The sequence below is a fragment of the Pinus tabuliformis genome, chromosome 3_2 (genome assembly GCF_031772625.1).
Source record: "Pinus tabuliformis cultivar Carrire ecotype Pingquan chromosome 3_2, CPIR1, whole genome shotgun sequence".
NCBI lineage: Eukaryota > Viridiplantae > Streptophyta > Pinopsida > Pinales > Pinaceae > Pinus > Pinus tabuliformis.
In genome coordinates, this window is record NC_142302.1 from 165,615,873 (window position 1) to 165,630,199 (window position 14,327).

At 34.6% G+C, this 14,327-nt stretch overlaps 1 protein-coding gene across 1 annotated transcript in view; it reads left to right on the forward strand.

Moving 5' to 3' along the window:
• Positions 1-305: 305 nt before the first annotated feature.
• Positions 306-14,327, forward strand: part of LOC149180319 (uncharacterized) — a 137,778-nt gene continuing 123,756 nt past the window's right edge. Inside the window, exon 1 of the mRNA XM_089413845.1 lies at positions 306-439. Coding sequence (XP_089269971.1) covers positions 306-439 — 134 coding nt within the window. The remainder of the gene's footprint in view (positions 440-14,327) is intronic.

Consider the following 14,327-nt stretch of genomic DNA (forward strand, 5'->3'; position numbering starts at 1 on the left):
TCTTCTTATATATTTTACATTGGAAACATGATTTCCGTTCCAATCATATTTGCTGTCATTTTGAGTTAGTGAAACAGTGTGATCTATCATTTTCTATGCAGCATGGTTTTGTAACTTTATAGCATGGCAGTTTTACCTGAAGAGATTCTATAAAAGTATTTGTCACAAAAGGTGGCTATAATTTATTACAGATCAATAAACATAATTTTTTTATTTTTATTTTTAAAGCTAGCTGAGCAATCATTATAAAGTGGAAGGAATAAAATATATCCTTCTGATTTATGATTTTTCATATTAACTTATATATGGCTCTTAGTACTGTTCAGGAGCTTGTTCTACCATTTGCAGTCATTGCTATCAATTTCAGAAAGCTTATATGTTGGGAGAAACCGCTGTTAACAATTTCATTTCTTGGAGTTGCATATACACTCATTTACAAGTAATTCTCTTTATCCTTACCAGCTTTTTTAATGTTCTTTTTGATGGCACAGATCAACAAATTCCTTAGCAAATATTTTGCTCTGACTACTGGGGCTTCTTTAGTATCCTTAACACATTATTTAGGGAGCATGCTTCTTAAATTCCCATCCTTGGTATGACCACTTGTTATTGGACCAGCTGGATTGTCTAACATGAGCACCTTTCAATCTTCTCTGGTTTAATCTGGACTAAATATGTAGTTTTAAATTTGGTTGAAGATTGTCCAGGTAGAAGCAGAACTTTCTGAGACAAAAGTATCTGTTTTATATCATCTCTCTGATTACAGTTTAGTGTCATGCAGTTTTGTGTGGTTTTTCTCTCACAAGAATGTGGAAACCTCAAATTATTCTCATGGAAATTAAGTGTATCATCTTAAGTATTAAGGTTCCATTTAAAAAGTTATTGGTAAGAGTGAAAAAAGGGCAGATATTATATGAAAATTTTGATGAAAATACATAAATGAATCCCATTAAAGATAATAGAAGTTTCCTGTTGACCCTGCCACCTACACCTACCTACAAGTCAGTGAGAAAAGCCTTCAAATGAATCCCATTAAAGATAATAGAAGGTTCTTGTTGACCCTGCCGCCTACACCTACCTACAAGTCAGTGAGAAAAGCCTTCAACCCCACAAGGTGTCGTTGGTGGCAGGGAACTCAGAGAAGGGGCTGTCGCACTAAATACCTCTCTGTTTAAGCTATCTCCTACGTTAGCTAAGGGGGGGTGGTCCCTAATGAAAAGTTAAGTTAAAAAGAAATGTGAGTTTCTAGGAGAATTGTTAGAGTTAAATAAATTATTTCTTTAAGATTTATAAGCAAAAAACTGATTTGAGCAATAACCATCATAAGATAAGCATGAAATACATAAACAACCAGTGCATTCCAAGTATTTGCTCTTTAAGAAATGAAATTGTATTTTGCTTAAAATGAATTGAAATGCTTTCAAATGGAATGCCAAAATAACCTTGGACTTGAGTTTTCAAATGGAGAAGGGTTACTTAGCTTATGCTTTAGCTCCCTTTCTTCAAACTTGAATTGCCTCCAAGAACACATATAGGAAAGCAAGCAAAAGAGTTAGCATGCAAAAGAAATAGTGCTGAAATATGTGAGATGAAATCACATGCATGAGAAGGAAAGAGTTAGAAACCCAATGCAAGTATAAAATACACTTTATATTACAAATTCTCTCATTAAGATTAGCTTAAAAGAGCTGATTTTAGTGAGTGAGAGTTAGGATTTAAATCCAACAACTTAGCCTCAAATGCTAGATAAAATCAATATGCACACAAATGAGAGAAGAAAATATATGATATTTTTCAAGATGGAAAAGAAGCAAAGGGCTCATAAAACCCCCTTTTAAATAAATCTCTTGATGTCTTATGAGATTGTTGGCTTAAACAACTTGTGGTATCTTTGATATCCTTGGAGGTGACTATTCTAACCGAAGAAGCCCTCACACTCCAATAGACTTGGCAACCTATCCTTTGAACACACAAGTGCCTGCAAACCAATTGTTAGTGCAAAAGAGACTTGGCATATAGAGGCCAAGTTTAGTTTGCCATTCAACCGAAAATAACAAGCTACAACAAGAACACAAAATATACCAAGCCGAAAGGAGATTTGAGATAGCTGCAAGTCTCTCCTCCCTAGACAATAGTGCCCTCAGGCAATTGCACAAAAAAAAAAACTAGATAGCAATGTAAAATCAAATGAATAATAGCATCAAATGAAATAGGTATACCTCATCAACCAAAGAATGCACCACAAGATAAACTAATAACCCCAAAGTCTTTCACTTTATTTAGCTCAATAACAATTTCAGTATAGTAACAATAAGTTCAAGCTTCACAAACTCTTTTACAATGAGAGCTGTGTTACATTTATAAGAACCTGGGAGAAAATCCCAATGAAGAACCAAATGCCAAGTGGTGAGAGAGAGGAGATCACAAGGAAAATTCGAATTTGCTTAGTGGCTGTGATATTTGACCAAGTGTCCAATGAATCTCTGAGTGTAGTAGTGAAAATATCGTCTCTGGCTGAGCATAGATCCCTGTGGAGCAGCTGTGTAACAAGTGTGAAGAAACTAAAGTAAATTGGAGACAAATCATCCACCAAGTCTGGAAATAACAGCCACTTCAAATTTGTGAGTAAACTGTTGTGCATGTTCCTTCCTCCTTGCTGTATGTATCTCTTTAACTGCTGGTGACTGTGTGTAGGCTGATCTAATTGTGTGTTGACTGTTGTAGACGCTGGCTGCTTGGTACGTGTCAAGTTTGGTGGCTGATTTTTTCTTGCTGCGTGGAGCTTTGAGTGACTGTGCAGTTTGTTATGCGTAGAGGCTGATATAACACGCTGAGTGGACAAGTCTGATTTGGCAGCCAATCACGTGGAAAAATTCCCTCAAACTAGAATGCTCACACCCAAATCGATCTTCAATTCTCTGCTGGCAGTTTCGTTGACCATTGAGGGGCCTACGTGGAGTTACAATTGGTCATGTGCGTAGAGTTCTTTTAATGAGCATGTGCATAATTGTTGTTTAGATTGCCTCATACGTAGACCATGGAGAGTGAGGTGGGGTCCAGTCCCCACTCACTAAACTTATCATATTTAATTTCTCAACATTTGAATTAAATCAAAGTTATAACTTCAAAAATTCCATTGCCTCATGAACTCAACGTGGTGTTTGTTGACTGCCTTTTGACTTGCTTTGACTTGAATTTTTGACTTGAGCCTATTGTAGTCCACTGTTTTAAAAAACGACCGAATCGAATCCGAAACGGCCGAGTTGATCCGAGGCATTGGGGTTTTTTGTGACCTAGCAGAAAAAATGGAACGGGAGCCTGAGTCATGACTAACACGGCCGAGTTATTGCATGACTCGGCCGAGTCAGTCATGACTCGGTCAACACGACCGGTTCTGCAATAACTCGGCCGAGTCAATGAATGCGGCCTGTAACCCAAAAAAATGCGATTTTTCATATATTTTTTTTAACTTTTTAAATATTAGCTGAGTGTTAGGGACTCCAAGGTGTTTTCTAAATTAGTTAAATGCTATTTGGGGTCCATTTCTCTCTCCTAGTATTGATATGCTATTCAAATTTCATGGTAATGTTAAATTCTTAAAGTAAAAGTGACATTCTCCTTAATGTTCATTTTCATCCTTTTACTTAAATTTTTAACATTACCATGAAATGACTCAAGATGTTTGAGAGTGGTTCCGACCTCATTGGATTTCATATGAAGAAAGTAGAATTTTAGATTTCATTCAAAATCTAGCAGACTTATCTGTTTTTCAAGATTCCAGGATTGGAGGATTGCAATGTTTCCATTGAATTTTGCCATGTATTAGGGTATGGAACTCTTATTTAATCAAGAGCACCAATCCCTCTATGTACCTTGATGTTAGTGACATTGGTTGTCAAACTCCTCTGGGATTCGCTCCCAAACCAGGAGCTTCTGAAAATGTCACTCCCGCTCCCTTTTTCACTTTCGCCCCCACTCCCAAGTAACACTGAGCCAGATGATGTTGGAAACTCTAGCAGTAGCCAGTAGTACTGGTCATTGACTTTTGTTGTAGAGGCCATTTATAGCCTTCTTGGTTATGTGTTTTTGTTTTGATCTCAATATTATCATCGTGTATGTATTGGACAGTGCACTGGGTGCCATTTTGATATAATGGATATATTCATAAGACTACTTTGATCATATGTTGTCTTCTATCTATATTCTAACGCTGTGTGTTTGGAAACATGAATGAAAATGTTTAAAATTATGTGCTTTTATAAAAAATAAATATTTAATGTATTTTTTACAACGACCAAGTCATTGAAATCGAGTCGGCAGAGTTAATATCGAGTCGGAGTCGGAGTCGGAGTCAACCCTCGGCAGAGTCGAAGTCGGAGTCAGAGTTTTAAAACATTGTTTTGTACTTTATGAGGTGGGCCCCACATGCTTGCCACATCACCATTGACTCCACATAATTTCCATGTCAAAATTTGACTTATTTTGACTTTGGAAAAAATTATAAATTTTTCCAATTATTCATATTTTTTGAATTTTTTCCTCATTTTTGCTACTGTCATTTCAAAAATCTGTGTCGTTTTCCTCCCTCGCAGCTGCTCCTGGCATTTCCCTCTGTCATTGCCTTTCATCTACTCTCTCTTCCCTGCGTTCCCTTTCTTCCCTTCGTTGCTCACTTTTTCTTTTGTCCGAGCCCCCTTCTCTGTGTCATTTTTGTTTCTTGTGGTCTCCTCTTCTTCGTTCTCTCTTGCTGCCTTTCCTTACTCGTGCAGCTTTCTTTGCTTTTTGTCTCTTCCTCCTTCCGCATCCCTTGTCTGAGCAACTTTCCCCTCGTTTCCTCCTCAGCCAGTATCCTCCCTCGACTTGCAAGCTCCACCATCGACCTGCTCTCCCTCTCCATTAATCTGCAAACATTCAATTTCCCTTTCTTTAATTTTTTTAATGTTTTAATAATTCGTTAGGGTTAGTTTTTGTTTTTTATAACATCAAATTCGATTTTTTTTAGTTGCTTTCATTTTATTTTTGTTTTGATTTTTTTTGGTTTAAAATCAAATAAAAGAAAACTTTAAATTTTTTTATTTTGTAAAATGTGACTTTGATTTTTCCTTTTATTAGAAATTGAATTTTTTTATTTTTTGCTTTGCTTTTCTTTTTGGTTTTGATTTTGATTTTTTTTAATGATATTTTAATTTTGTTTGAAACAAAAAAAAAAAATTAAAAAATTCTCGATTTCCATTTTTTTTTTAATGTGGCTTTGATGTTTCTAAAGAATTAAATTAAAAGAGAACTTTGTGCTTTCAAATTTAAATTTTAAATTTTTATGTGGCCTTTGGCCCATTAAAAATTTAATTCATTAAGCCTTTTGATTTTACATTTGTCACATTAAAAACTTAATTAATCATTTGCCACATTAAATTTGTTTCATAAAACTTAGTACAATAAATTTGCCTAAGGAATAATTAAATTTTTAAAGTTCCTTCTTGGGGTTTTTAATTCTAGAATTGTTTGAATTGTGTAGCATTTGAATTTCATGGTTCTTCATGGTATTTAAATTTTCAAAATTTAATTGCTTAAGTATTTTGCATGTTAAGGTTTTGAACATTTTATGCTCGACATTTATTGAAATTGCTTGTCGTTAATTAACTTTAAACGTGGTGTTAATTGCTTGAATTATTGGATATTTCTTAGCGAATTTTTCAAGTAATTGTTAAGTACTCTTTCATGGAATTGTGATAAATTGCATATCCTTTGTTTCCTAGATTGAGTAGTTTAGCATCTATCTGTTGGCATTGATATTAAATTGTGAAGAATGTTTTGTTCTCTTTGTGATATAATTGTATTAAAAAAAATTGAAGTAAGCTTGTGGTTTAATTGTGATACTGCTAAGAAGTTTATCTTTCAATCTTTGTCTAGTCAAGTGAACATTTCATTTTGGTGATTGAGAGCTTTGATAGATCATGACATAAGCACTTTTCATCCTCAAATCTAATCTTCTTATCATAGTGTGCATTTTCATATTAAGTTAGTTCTGAATAAATAAATTTACTTCCAAGCATAAGCTTGGTCGATAGAGAGATGGGTACCCATCCATCTTTGCTTGAGAAGCCTGCTTTTAATAGTAATTAAAACAATGACCTTTCAATCATCAAAGCCACAACTCTCTGTAGTGCCCGAGGCACCGGGTATGTTAGATTTTCAGGAGAGGTATCGTTAATCTCACCTTAGTGTGTTTCACCTTATCTTCTCTCTGTCAATTACTATGGAATCAGGCTCAATATAGAAAGGATCGAAGGGTTAAAACTTAGATAGGAATTTAACTAAAATTAACCAAGTTTCCTGCTTCTCACATTAGTTTTAAGATCTTCATTTCATATAAGATAGTTATTCGTCCAAGCAGCAGTTGCTAATCAATTACTTGACCCTAAATTTGCTAGCAAGATTGTTGACTCCATAAGGCACCGGTATCAATCATTTAAATCTAATCAAATCCTATAAATCTTGCTAAATCTTAATCAAGTACATAGTCACTTCAGTGTGTCTCCCGAACTGGTTGGTTCCCAACTAGTTCTCCTTCATTCCATTTTCGTAGGGTCTACCCCCCTTAACTTGCTGTAGGGAGACAACTTAAACAAAGAGATTGGGGATCAGGGTGACAACCCCCGATCTGAGCCGTTGTCGTGGTACCTAGACATTCTGTGCAACAACATTTTTTGGCGTCGTTGTTGGGGACCAATTTATTGGACCTTGGATTTACGACAGTCATCTTCATCTTTTCAGTCTTTTATCATTTCTTATCCCATCAACGCCACATTTTCTGGTGTCATTATATTTCTTCATCTTTTCATCACCTTATCTTTTTGCCACCTCACTAATCCTTTCCTCTTCTCTATCCGCACATTTAGCACCTGGACATTTCGGTTAATTTCCTATTTGGATGGTGACTCCACTAATTCATCCATTAATCCTCACACAAAAAACTCTCCCTGGTATCCATTTGCTTTCTCCTTGACTAACCTTTCGGTTTGCCTTTTGGATCTTAGAGCCAGATTCATGCTCAAGTGGCGAATCCATTTCTTTCATTTCTTTCAAGAATTTCTGCTAGAAGCTTGCTTCTTGGGGATCTCTTGATTTTCTTGAGCAAGGGTCTCTTTCTAGCTTCCATTTGGTCCTTCCTTTTCCCTTTAAACAAGTCATCCATGATGACTTGTTTGCCCCATGTCATTTTATTAACTTTCTTCAGGATAGGCTGGAAGAGGCCATTCATAAATTGCCTTTGTTCTTGGGAGGTGATTTAGCCACTACTAGAAATCATCTCTCTGTGGTTGCTCATATAATAACCAGATATTGTCTTCTTTCACAATATAATCATGAAGATGTTAAGATGCGTCTCTTTTCCTTCTCTTTAGAAGGTGATGCTTTGGATTGGTTTCGTAATTGTCTTGAGGATTCTTTCACTTCTTTACAATACATCATCAATGCTTTTAAAGATAGATATGGAGATCAAGATGGCTCGCCTTGTGCCCCTAGTACTATGCAAAAAGATGAAAGTGATCTTGTAAAGAACCCACCTACCAACGAAATATTTCGAGACAATTCTCCATATCAAAATATGCCATGTTGCAGGCATTGTGAATGTTCTCACGATGAATCCAATTGTACTGTTGGAAGACAAATCCATGATAGTGGAAAAGCAGGAACAAGTTGTCAAATTAGTATCAACAATGAAAGGGAAAATGATAAGCGTCTTATTAAAGCACTAAAGCAGTTGGTAAAAAACATGGAGCCCAATCAAGAAAAATTGATAGCTGATTATGCCAAGGATATGAGAACATTGTACACCCAACTAGAAAAACATGATGAGGAGAAAAAAATCATGAAAATTAAACACTTCGATCACATAGCCACCATAGTAGAAAAATGTGCTCAGAAAATGGAGGCTATGAGTACTGACATGCAGAGCCATCATGAGAAAGAAATGAGTACTATTCAAGTAAATCATAACACAATGATGAAGAACATGGAAGCTGGACAATTTTCTCTTCAGAACAAATTGTTAGCCATGGAGGAAAGCCATGCCAAGGAAATCAATGCTATGAAGGTTGAACATTCTAACCAGATTGATGCCATTAGAATCGAAAAGACCACTCTTCAGGATAAGCTGCAAATGATGAGAAATGCACAAGTTTCGAGACTTCAGGTTAGATCAAAGCACAAATGGTTTGTCACGACTCACAGATCTCCCAGTCCACCGAAGCATTTCCCATCTCATCGCAAGGAGGTTATTTTTCCCATTAAGGACAAGTCGACTTTGGTTAAGGAAGACTGAGCTTATGTATCACCATTAACAGAGTATATTCAGAATAGGATTGGGCATACTTCAGATTCTTCAGATCTTTCGTCCAAACATCTTCAAGATCAAGACAGGAAATCTATAGTGGTCTCATTGTTGACATCACAACCTACCCAAAAGAAGAGCAAAAAGCAGAAAAGCAAAAGGAAGCAATTTGATGCATCTAATGGCCGAGAGCAACTCGATTTTCGGATAAGACAATGTCCTACGATATGCAAGATTGGGCATGGCACATCTGAAAAACAAACCACAAATTTGCCAGAAAGTAGGCAAATGCTCAATATGCACTATATTGAACACATCTAATGCCACATGGCATCCTTTGTATTGTATCTCTAACCGTACACTCTATTAATTCAACATTTCATATTCTAGTTAGATTAGATTTACATTTCATGTTAGTAGAATAGTTGATAAATGAAGAGCTTCTATTTTCATGTGCTAAATATTATATGATGAATTTTGGATGGACGCTACTTATATGATCTTGCGTATTGCTTGGATGCAGATTCTGGATTCTCACATTCCTATAATGAAACAACGTGTCCCCAAGTAGAGCTAGATTTTGACCATTCTGTGTCAACGACCCCATAGCTGTACACCCATTTTTTCGCAAAAGGGAATTATCATGTTCGAGCATTCGCACCTTTCAGATTTCATCATCAGTCGATAATTTTGTAAAGATGTAAACCCACTCTGCATGGTTATAATGTAAATGATCTTAGTAAGATCATCATTATGTAACAGCCTAGGTAAGCATACTATTTTGATGATGATTTCTACCTTAGGAGGTTTTTTGTCTTACTGATTCATCTGTGTTCCTAGATACAAATGATTTGCAGAGTTTTTCCCTCCAACTTTACCCCAAAGCTAGGGTGGATTTTTTCATCAAGATATTAAGTAAGTCCTAGTGTTTTTTATCAAGTCTTTATAAAAGTAATTTGGGAATAATCCTAAATAATTGGCTAGATTATTTTATTACAGATTACTTGGTCTAGTAGATCATATTTTGTGTCGCAGATGTGGGTAAATGTCGAGGGTCTATAACGAATGGATATTCCCCCTTCATGTATTAAATTGTAAAATCTTCATGTAAAAAACTATTTAGTGCATCGTCCCTCATAATTAGACACCATGGTTAAGTATTACATGGTTGGAAAATTAACTAATCCCCTCATAAGTCAATTAATTAAATTTTCTGGCAAAATTAAATTAAAATCCTAAACCAGAAATTTAATTAATTTTGTGTCTTAGGTAAAATTAAATTTTCTAATAGTGAAATTTGTGGGTTTTAAAGAAGTTAACTTTTTGGAGGTCCTTAGCCAAGGGAATATTGAGGAAATCAAGAAATCTTGGACCATAGGGCCTTGGTGGTTAAGTCAAAGTCAAATTTTTGAGGAAATTAACTCAAAAATAATTAATTTTGAATTAATTAAAAATCAATTAAATAATAAATTCGATTTTCCTCAAAAATTAAATAATTTTGATGGTGATGATTGAAGATTAATTAAATCTTTATGAATGGTCGAGATTAATTTGACAGGGATCAAGCCAACTAGCCGTTAGGGATTTTTACCTATAAAATAGAGGTCAATGTCAGTCTGTCTTTTCATCCGATCTTTGAATCGTGACTAAGCTCTCAAGCTCTCTTGCATATTTTTTGAACTTAATGCAAAAGCTTTTGGGGTTTCAACGTGTGGTGGTGTTCCTCTTCATGAATTTATGGTAACATTGTTTTAATTCTTGCTTAATGTTATGTGAAAACTATCAATCAATAGCTCTCTTAGAATAATCTAAATACAAGTATCTTATTCAGTTTGTTGGATCTAGGATAACATTTTTAATTTTAATCGAAGTAGCAGGTATCTCTATTTGTTCATAAATTCATTGTTGTTCTATTTATCTACTTGGTCTGATGGTTGATCTAGTGTTTGCATGAGATCTCTATGGTGTTTTTGTTGAGTGTTTGGGGATAGTCATTAGTTGAACCAGCCAACTCTCAACATATATTTGTTGAAGAGCCTACCTCATATAGGCTCTAGGATTTATCTAATAGTAAATTATTTTTCTATAGTGTGTTTTTGGGCTTGTACCTCTCTAAAATTTCAAAATCTTTTAAATATTTCTGGAAAAATTATAGATCTTGTTGTTGAGAGAAGGATTATCGGATCTGGGAGCGAAGTTGGATTCATACTCCTCAGATTTGATAGATCTACAACCTTTGTGTATAAATCTATAAAAATTTTATATAGATATGGAATTTTTCAATTTTTCTAATTTGGGTTTTTGGGGTTTTATTTATTTTTGTATATTTGGGTTCTAGGTATTTTGTTTTCGTTTTTGCAAGTGCAGATCTGAAAGAGAAGTTTAATTTGAACCCAGATCTAAACCCTGGAGGGCAAGATCTAGCCTCAATATCATTATGCAGGGACATTATTTAAAATTACTTTCAGTCTGAGGGTTTCAAAATTTAGATCTGGGGATTTCATGAGTTTTCCTGACAGGAAATTTGGAGCACGAATATATCATTTTAAAATATAAATTTCTGGAAAATTTTTTAAGGGATTTTGGGCTACCATTCATTATTAAGCCCTTTGCTTTTTTTCTCTTTTCTGCTTGAAATCGCTTTTTTTATTTGCTGCATTTTCTCTAATTTCATTTCTCCCTTTATGTCAAATCACAGTCTTCTTCTTGACTGCGTTTTTCCTCCCAGCTCTCAAATCTGCTTCGTTTTCCTCCCTCACAGCTACTCCTCACATTTCCCTCTGTTGTTGCATTTCATCTGCTCTCTCTTCCCTGCGTTCCCTTTCTTCCCTTCATTGCTCACATTTTCTTCTATCTAAGCCCCCTTCTCTACATTGTTTTCCTTTCCCGCACCGTCCTCTTCTTTGTTCTCTCCTGCTGCCTTTCCTTACCCATTCGGCTTTCTCTCCTTTCTGTCTCTTCCTCCTCCTTCTGCATCCCTTGTCCGAGCTCCTTTCCCCTCATTGCCTCCTCAGCCAATATCCTCCCTCCACCTGCAAGCTCCGTCGTCGACTTGCTCTACCGCTCCATTTACCTGCAAACATTTGATTTCCCTCTCTTTACTTTTTTTTTTTAATGTTTTTATAATTCGTTAGGGTTATAATTTTTTTTATAACATCAAATTATATTTTTTTAAGTTTCTTTTCATTTTTTTTTGTTGTTTAAAATTAAAAAAAGAAAACTTAAATTTTTTTTAATTTGTAAAGTGTGACTTTGATTTTATTTTTTTTAGAAATCGATTTTTTTTTTACTTGCTTTTCTTTTTGGTTTTGATTTTGAATTTTTTTAATGATATTTTGATTTTGTTTGAGATAAAAAATAAAAATTTAAAAAATTCTCATTTCCATTTTTGTAATATGACTTTGATGTTTCTAAATAATTAAATCAAAAGAGAACTTTGTGCTTGCACATTAAAATTTTGAAATTTTATGTGGCCTTTGGCCCATTAAAAATTTAATTCATTAAGGCTTTTGGATTTTACACTTGTCAGATTAAAAACTTAATTAATCATTTACCACATTAAATTTGCCTAAGGAATAATTAAATTTTTAAAGTTCATTCTTGGGGTTTTTTGTGTTAGGGGTTTGAGACATTAAAAATTGAAGGGAAAAATTTTGTGGTATTAAAATTTTTAATTTCTCTATAGTCAAACATGATTAAATAATTTTTAAATCGTTTCTAAAGATTGTCTATAGAAAAGCAAGAATTTTTTTTGGATTGGGTCACTTAAGAAAAATCATTTTAATTCTGGAATTGTTTGAATTGTGTAGCACTTGAATTTCATGGTTCTTCATGGTATTTAAATTTTTGAAATTTAATTGCTTAAGTATTTGGCATGTTAAGGTTTTGAACATTTTATGCTTGACATTTATTGAAATTGCTCGTCATTAATTAACTTTAAACACGGTGTTAATTGCTTGAGTTGTTGGTTATTTCTTGGCAAATTTTTCAAGTAACTATTAAGTCGTCTTTCATGGAATTGTGATAAATTGCATATCTTTTGTTTCCTAGATTGATTAGTTTAGCATCTATCTATTGGCATTGATATTAAATTGTGAAGAAGCTTTTCTTCTCTTTGAGCTATAATTGTATTAAAAAGATTTGAAATAAGCTTGTGGTTTAATTTTGATACTACTAAGAAGTTTATCTTTCAATCTTTGTCTAGCGAAGTGAACATTTCATTTCGGTGATTGAGAGTTTTGATATATCACGACATAAGTGCTTTCCATCCTCAAATCTAATCTTCTAATCATATCACACATTTGTATATTAAGTTAGTTCTGCATAATTAAAATTTACTTCCAAGCATAAGCTTGGTCGATAGAGAGATATGTACCCATCCATCTTTGCTTGAGAAGTCTGCTTTTAATAGTACTTAAAATGGTGACCTTGCAGTCGTTAGAGCCACAGCGCCTGAGGCACCAAGTATGTTAGATTTTAAGGAGAGGTATCGTTAATCACACCTTAGTTTGCTTCACCTTATCTTCTCTTTGCTAATTACTACGAAATCAAGCTCAATATAGAAAGGATTGAAGGGTTAAAAATTAGATAGGCATTTAACTAAAATTAACTAAGTTTTCTGCATCTCACGTTAGTTTTAGGATCTGCATTTCATATAGGATAGTTATTCATCCAAGCAACGGTTGCTAATCAATTACTTGGTCCTAAATTTCCTAGCAAGATGGTTGACTTCATAAGGCACTGGTATCAATCATTTAATTCTAATCAAATCCTATAAATCTTGCTAAATCTTAATCAAGTACTTAGTAGCTTCAATGTGTCTCCCGAATTGGTTGGTTCCCATCTAGTTCTCCTTCATTCAATTTTTGTAGGGTCTACCCCCTTAGCATGTTGTAGGGAGACAACTTAAACAGAGAGATTGAGGATCAGGGTGATAGGCCCCAATCTGAATCTTTGTCGCGGTGCCTAGACATTTTGTGCGACCCCAAGATCCTAAAGACGTTACCCAATTTTGCAACACAATATGATCTAGTATGAAACCAATTATGTTTGTAATAAAATAATTTAGCCATGGTGTCTGACTGCAAGGGACCAGGCTCTAAAATTATTACCAAACACACTTTTATAATAGACTCGATAAACACTAGGACTAACCTAAGACCTTGTCAACGAATTCCACCCTAGCTTTGGGGTTATAACTGGAAGAAAAACTCTATTGATTAGGCGTGTTTACAAACACACATAATTCGGGGAGGTTAAAAGACTTCCTAGGATGAAATCCTTTGCCAAAATTAGAGGCTTAGTTAGGTGTTATTACATAATTAAATGGTCATACTAGCATCATTTACAATAGACATCACAAAAATTGGGTTTACAATGATAAATTTATGCTAGCAGATGACTTTGATCGCTGAAAATTTCTCTCCACTTCTTTGTACTTTGCTTTCTTGGATTGTTGACGAAGTGTGGTCAACAGGGTGTTATCTTCAAGTTCTTCTAGGGTTTGCATGTGGACTATTGGACTTTCTTTTGTGCAGATTCAAGAGGTAACAATACCATTTTATTTATACATCTGATCCCTCATATTGGCTAGAGGGACCACACTAGGTTCTAGTACGGTGCAAAAGTGAATACTTCTATTAATGATATTTAGCAAGAAGAAGAGGCTTGTAGTCAAACTAGTGATGCGGTTTGGATTTGTATGCTTAAAAGCTATTCTCCTAGATGCAAGCTCTTGACAAAGAGACTTTAGAAGGTGTTTATCAATATGCAACTCTTTCTAGGTTATTTATACTTTCAATATTAGGGTGATAACAACTTGATGGAGCACCAATGGTTGGTTCCAGATCTATTGGAAGATAAATGATGTGAATGGAGTTTTTTTCGTTGTACGATAAATGTTGAAGATAAAACATCTATTCATGTGGCTTTCCTAGAGAACTAGTGAGCATCGCCATTGCTTAACTATATGCCTTAAAGGATGGAGGCATGCCAA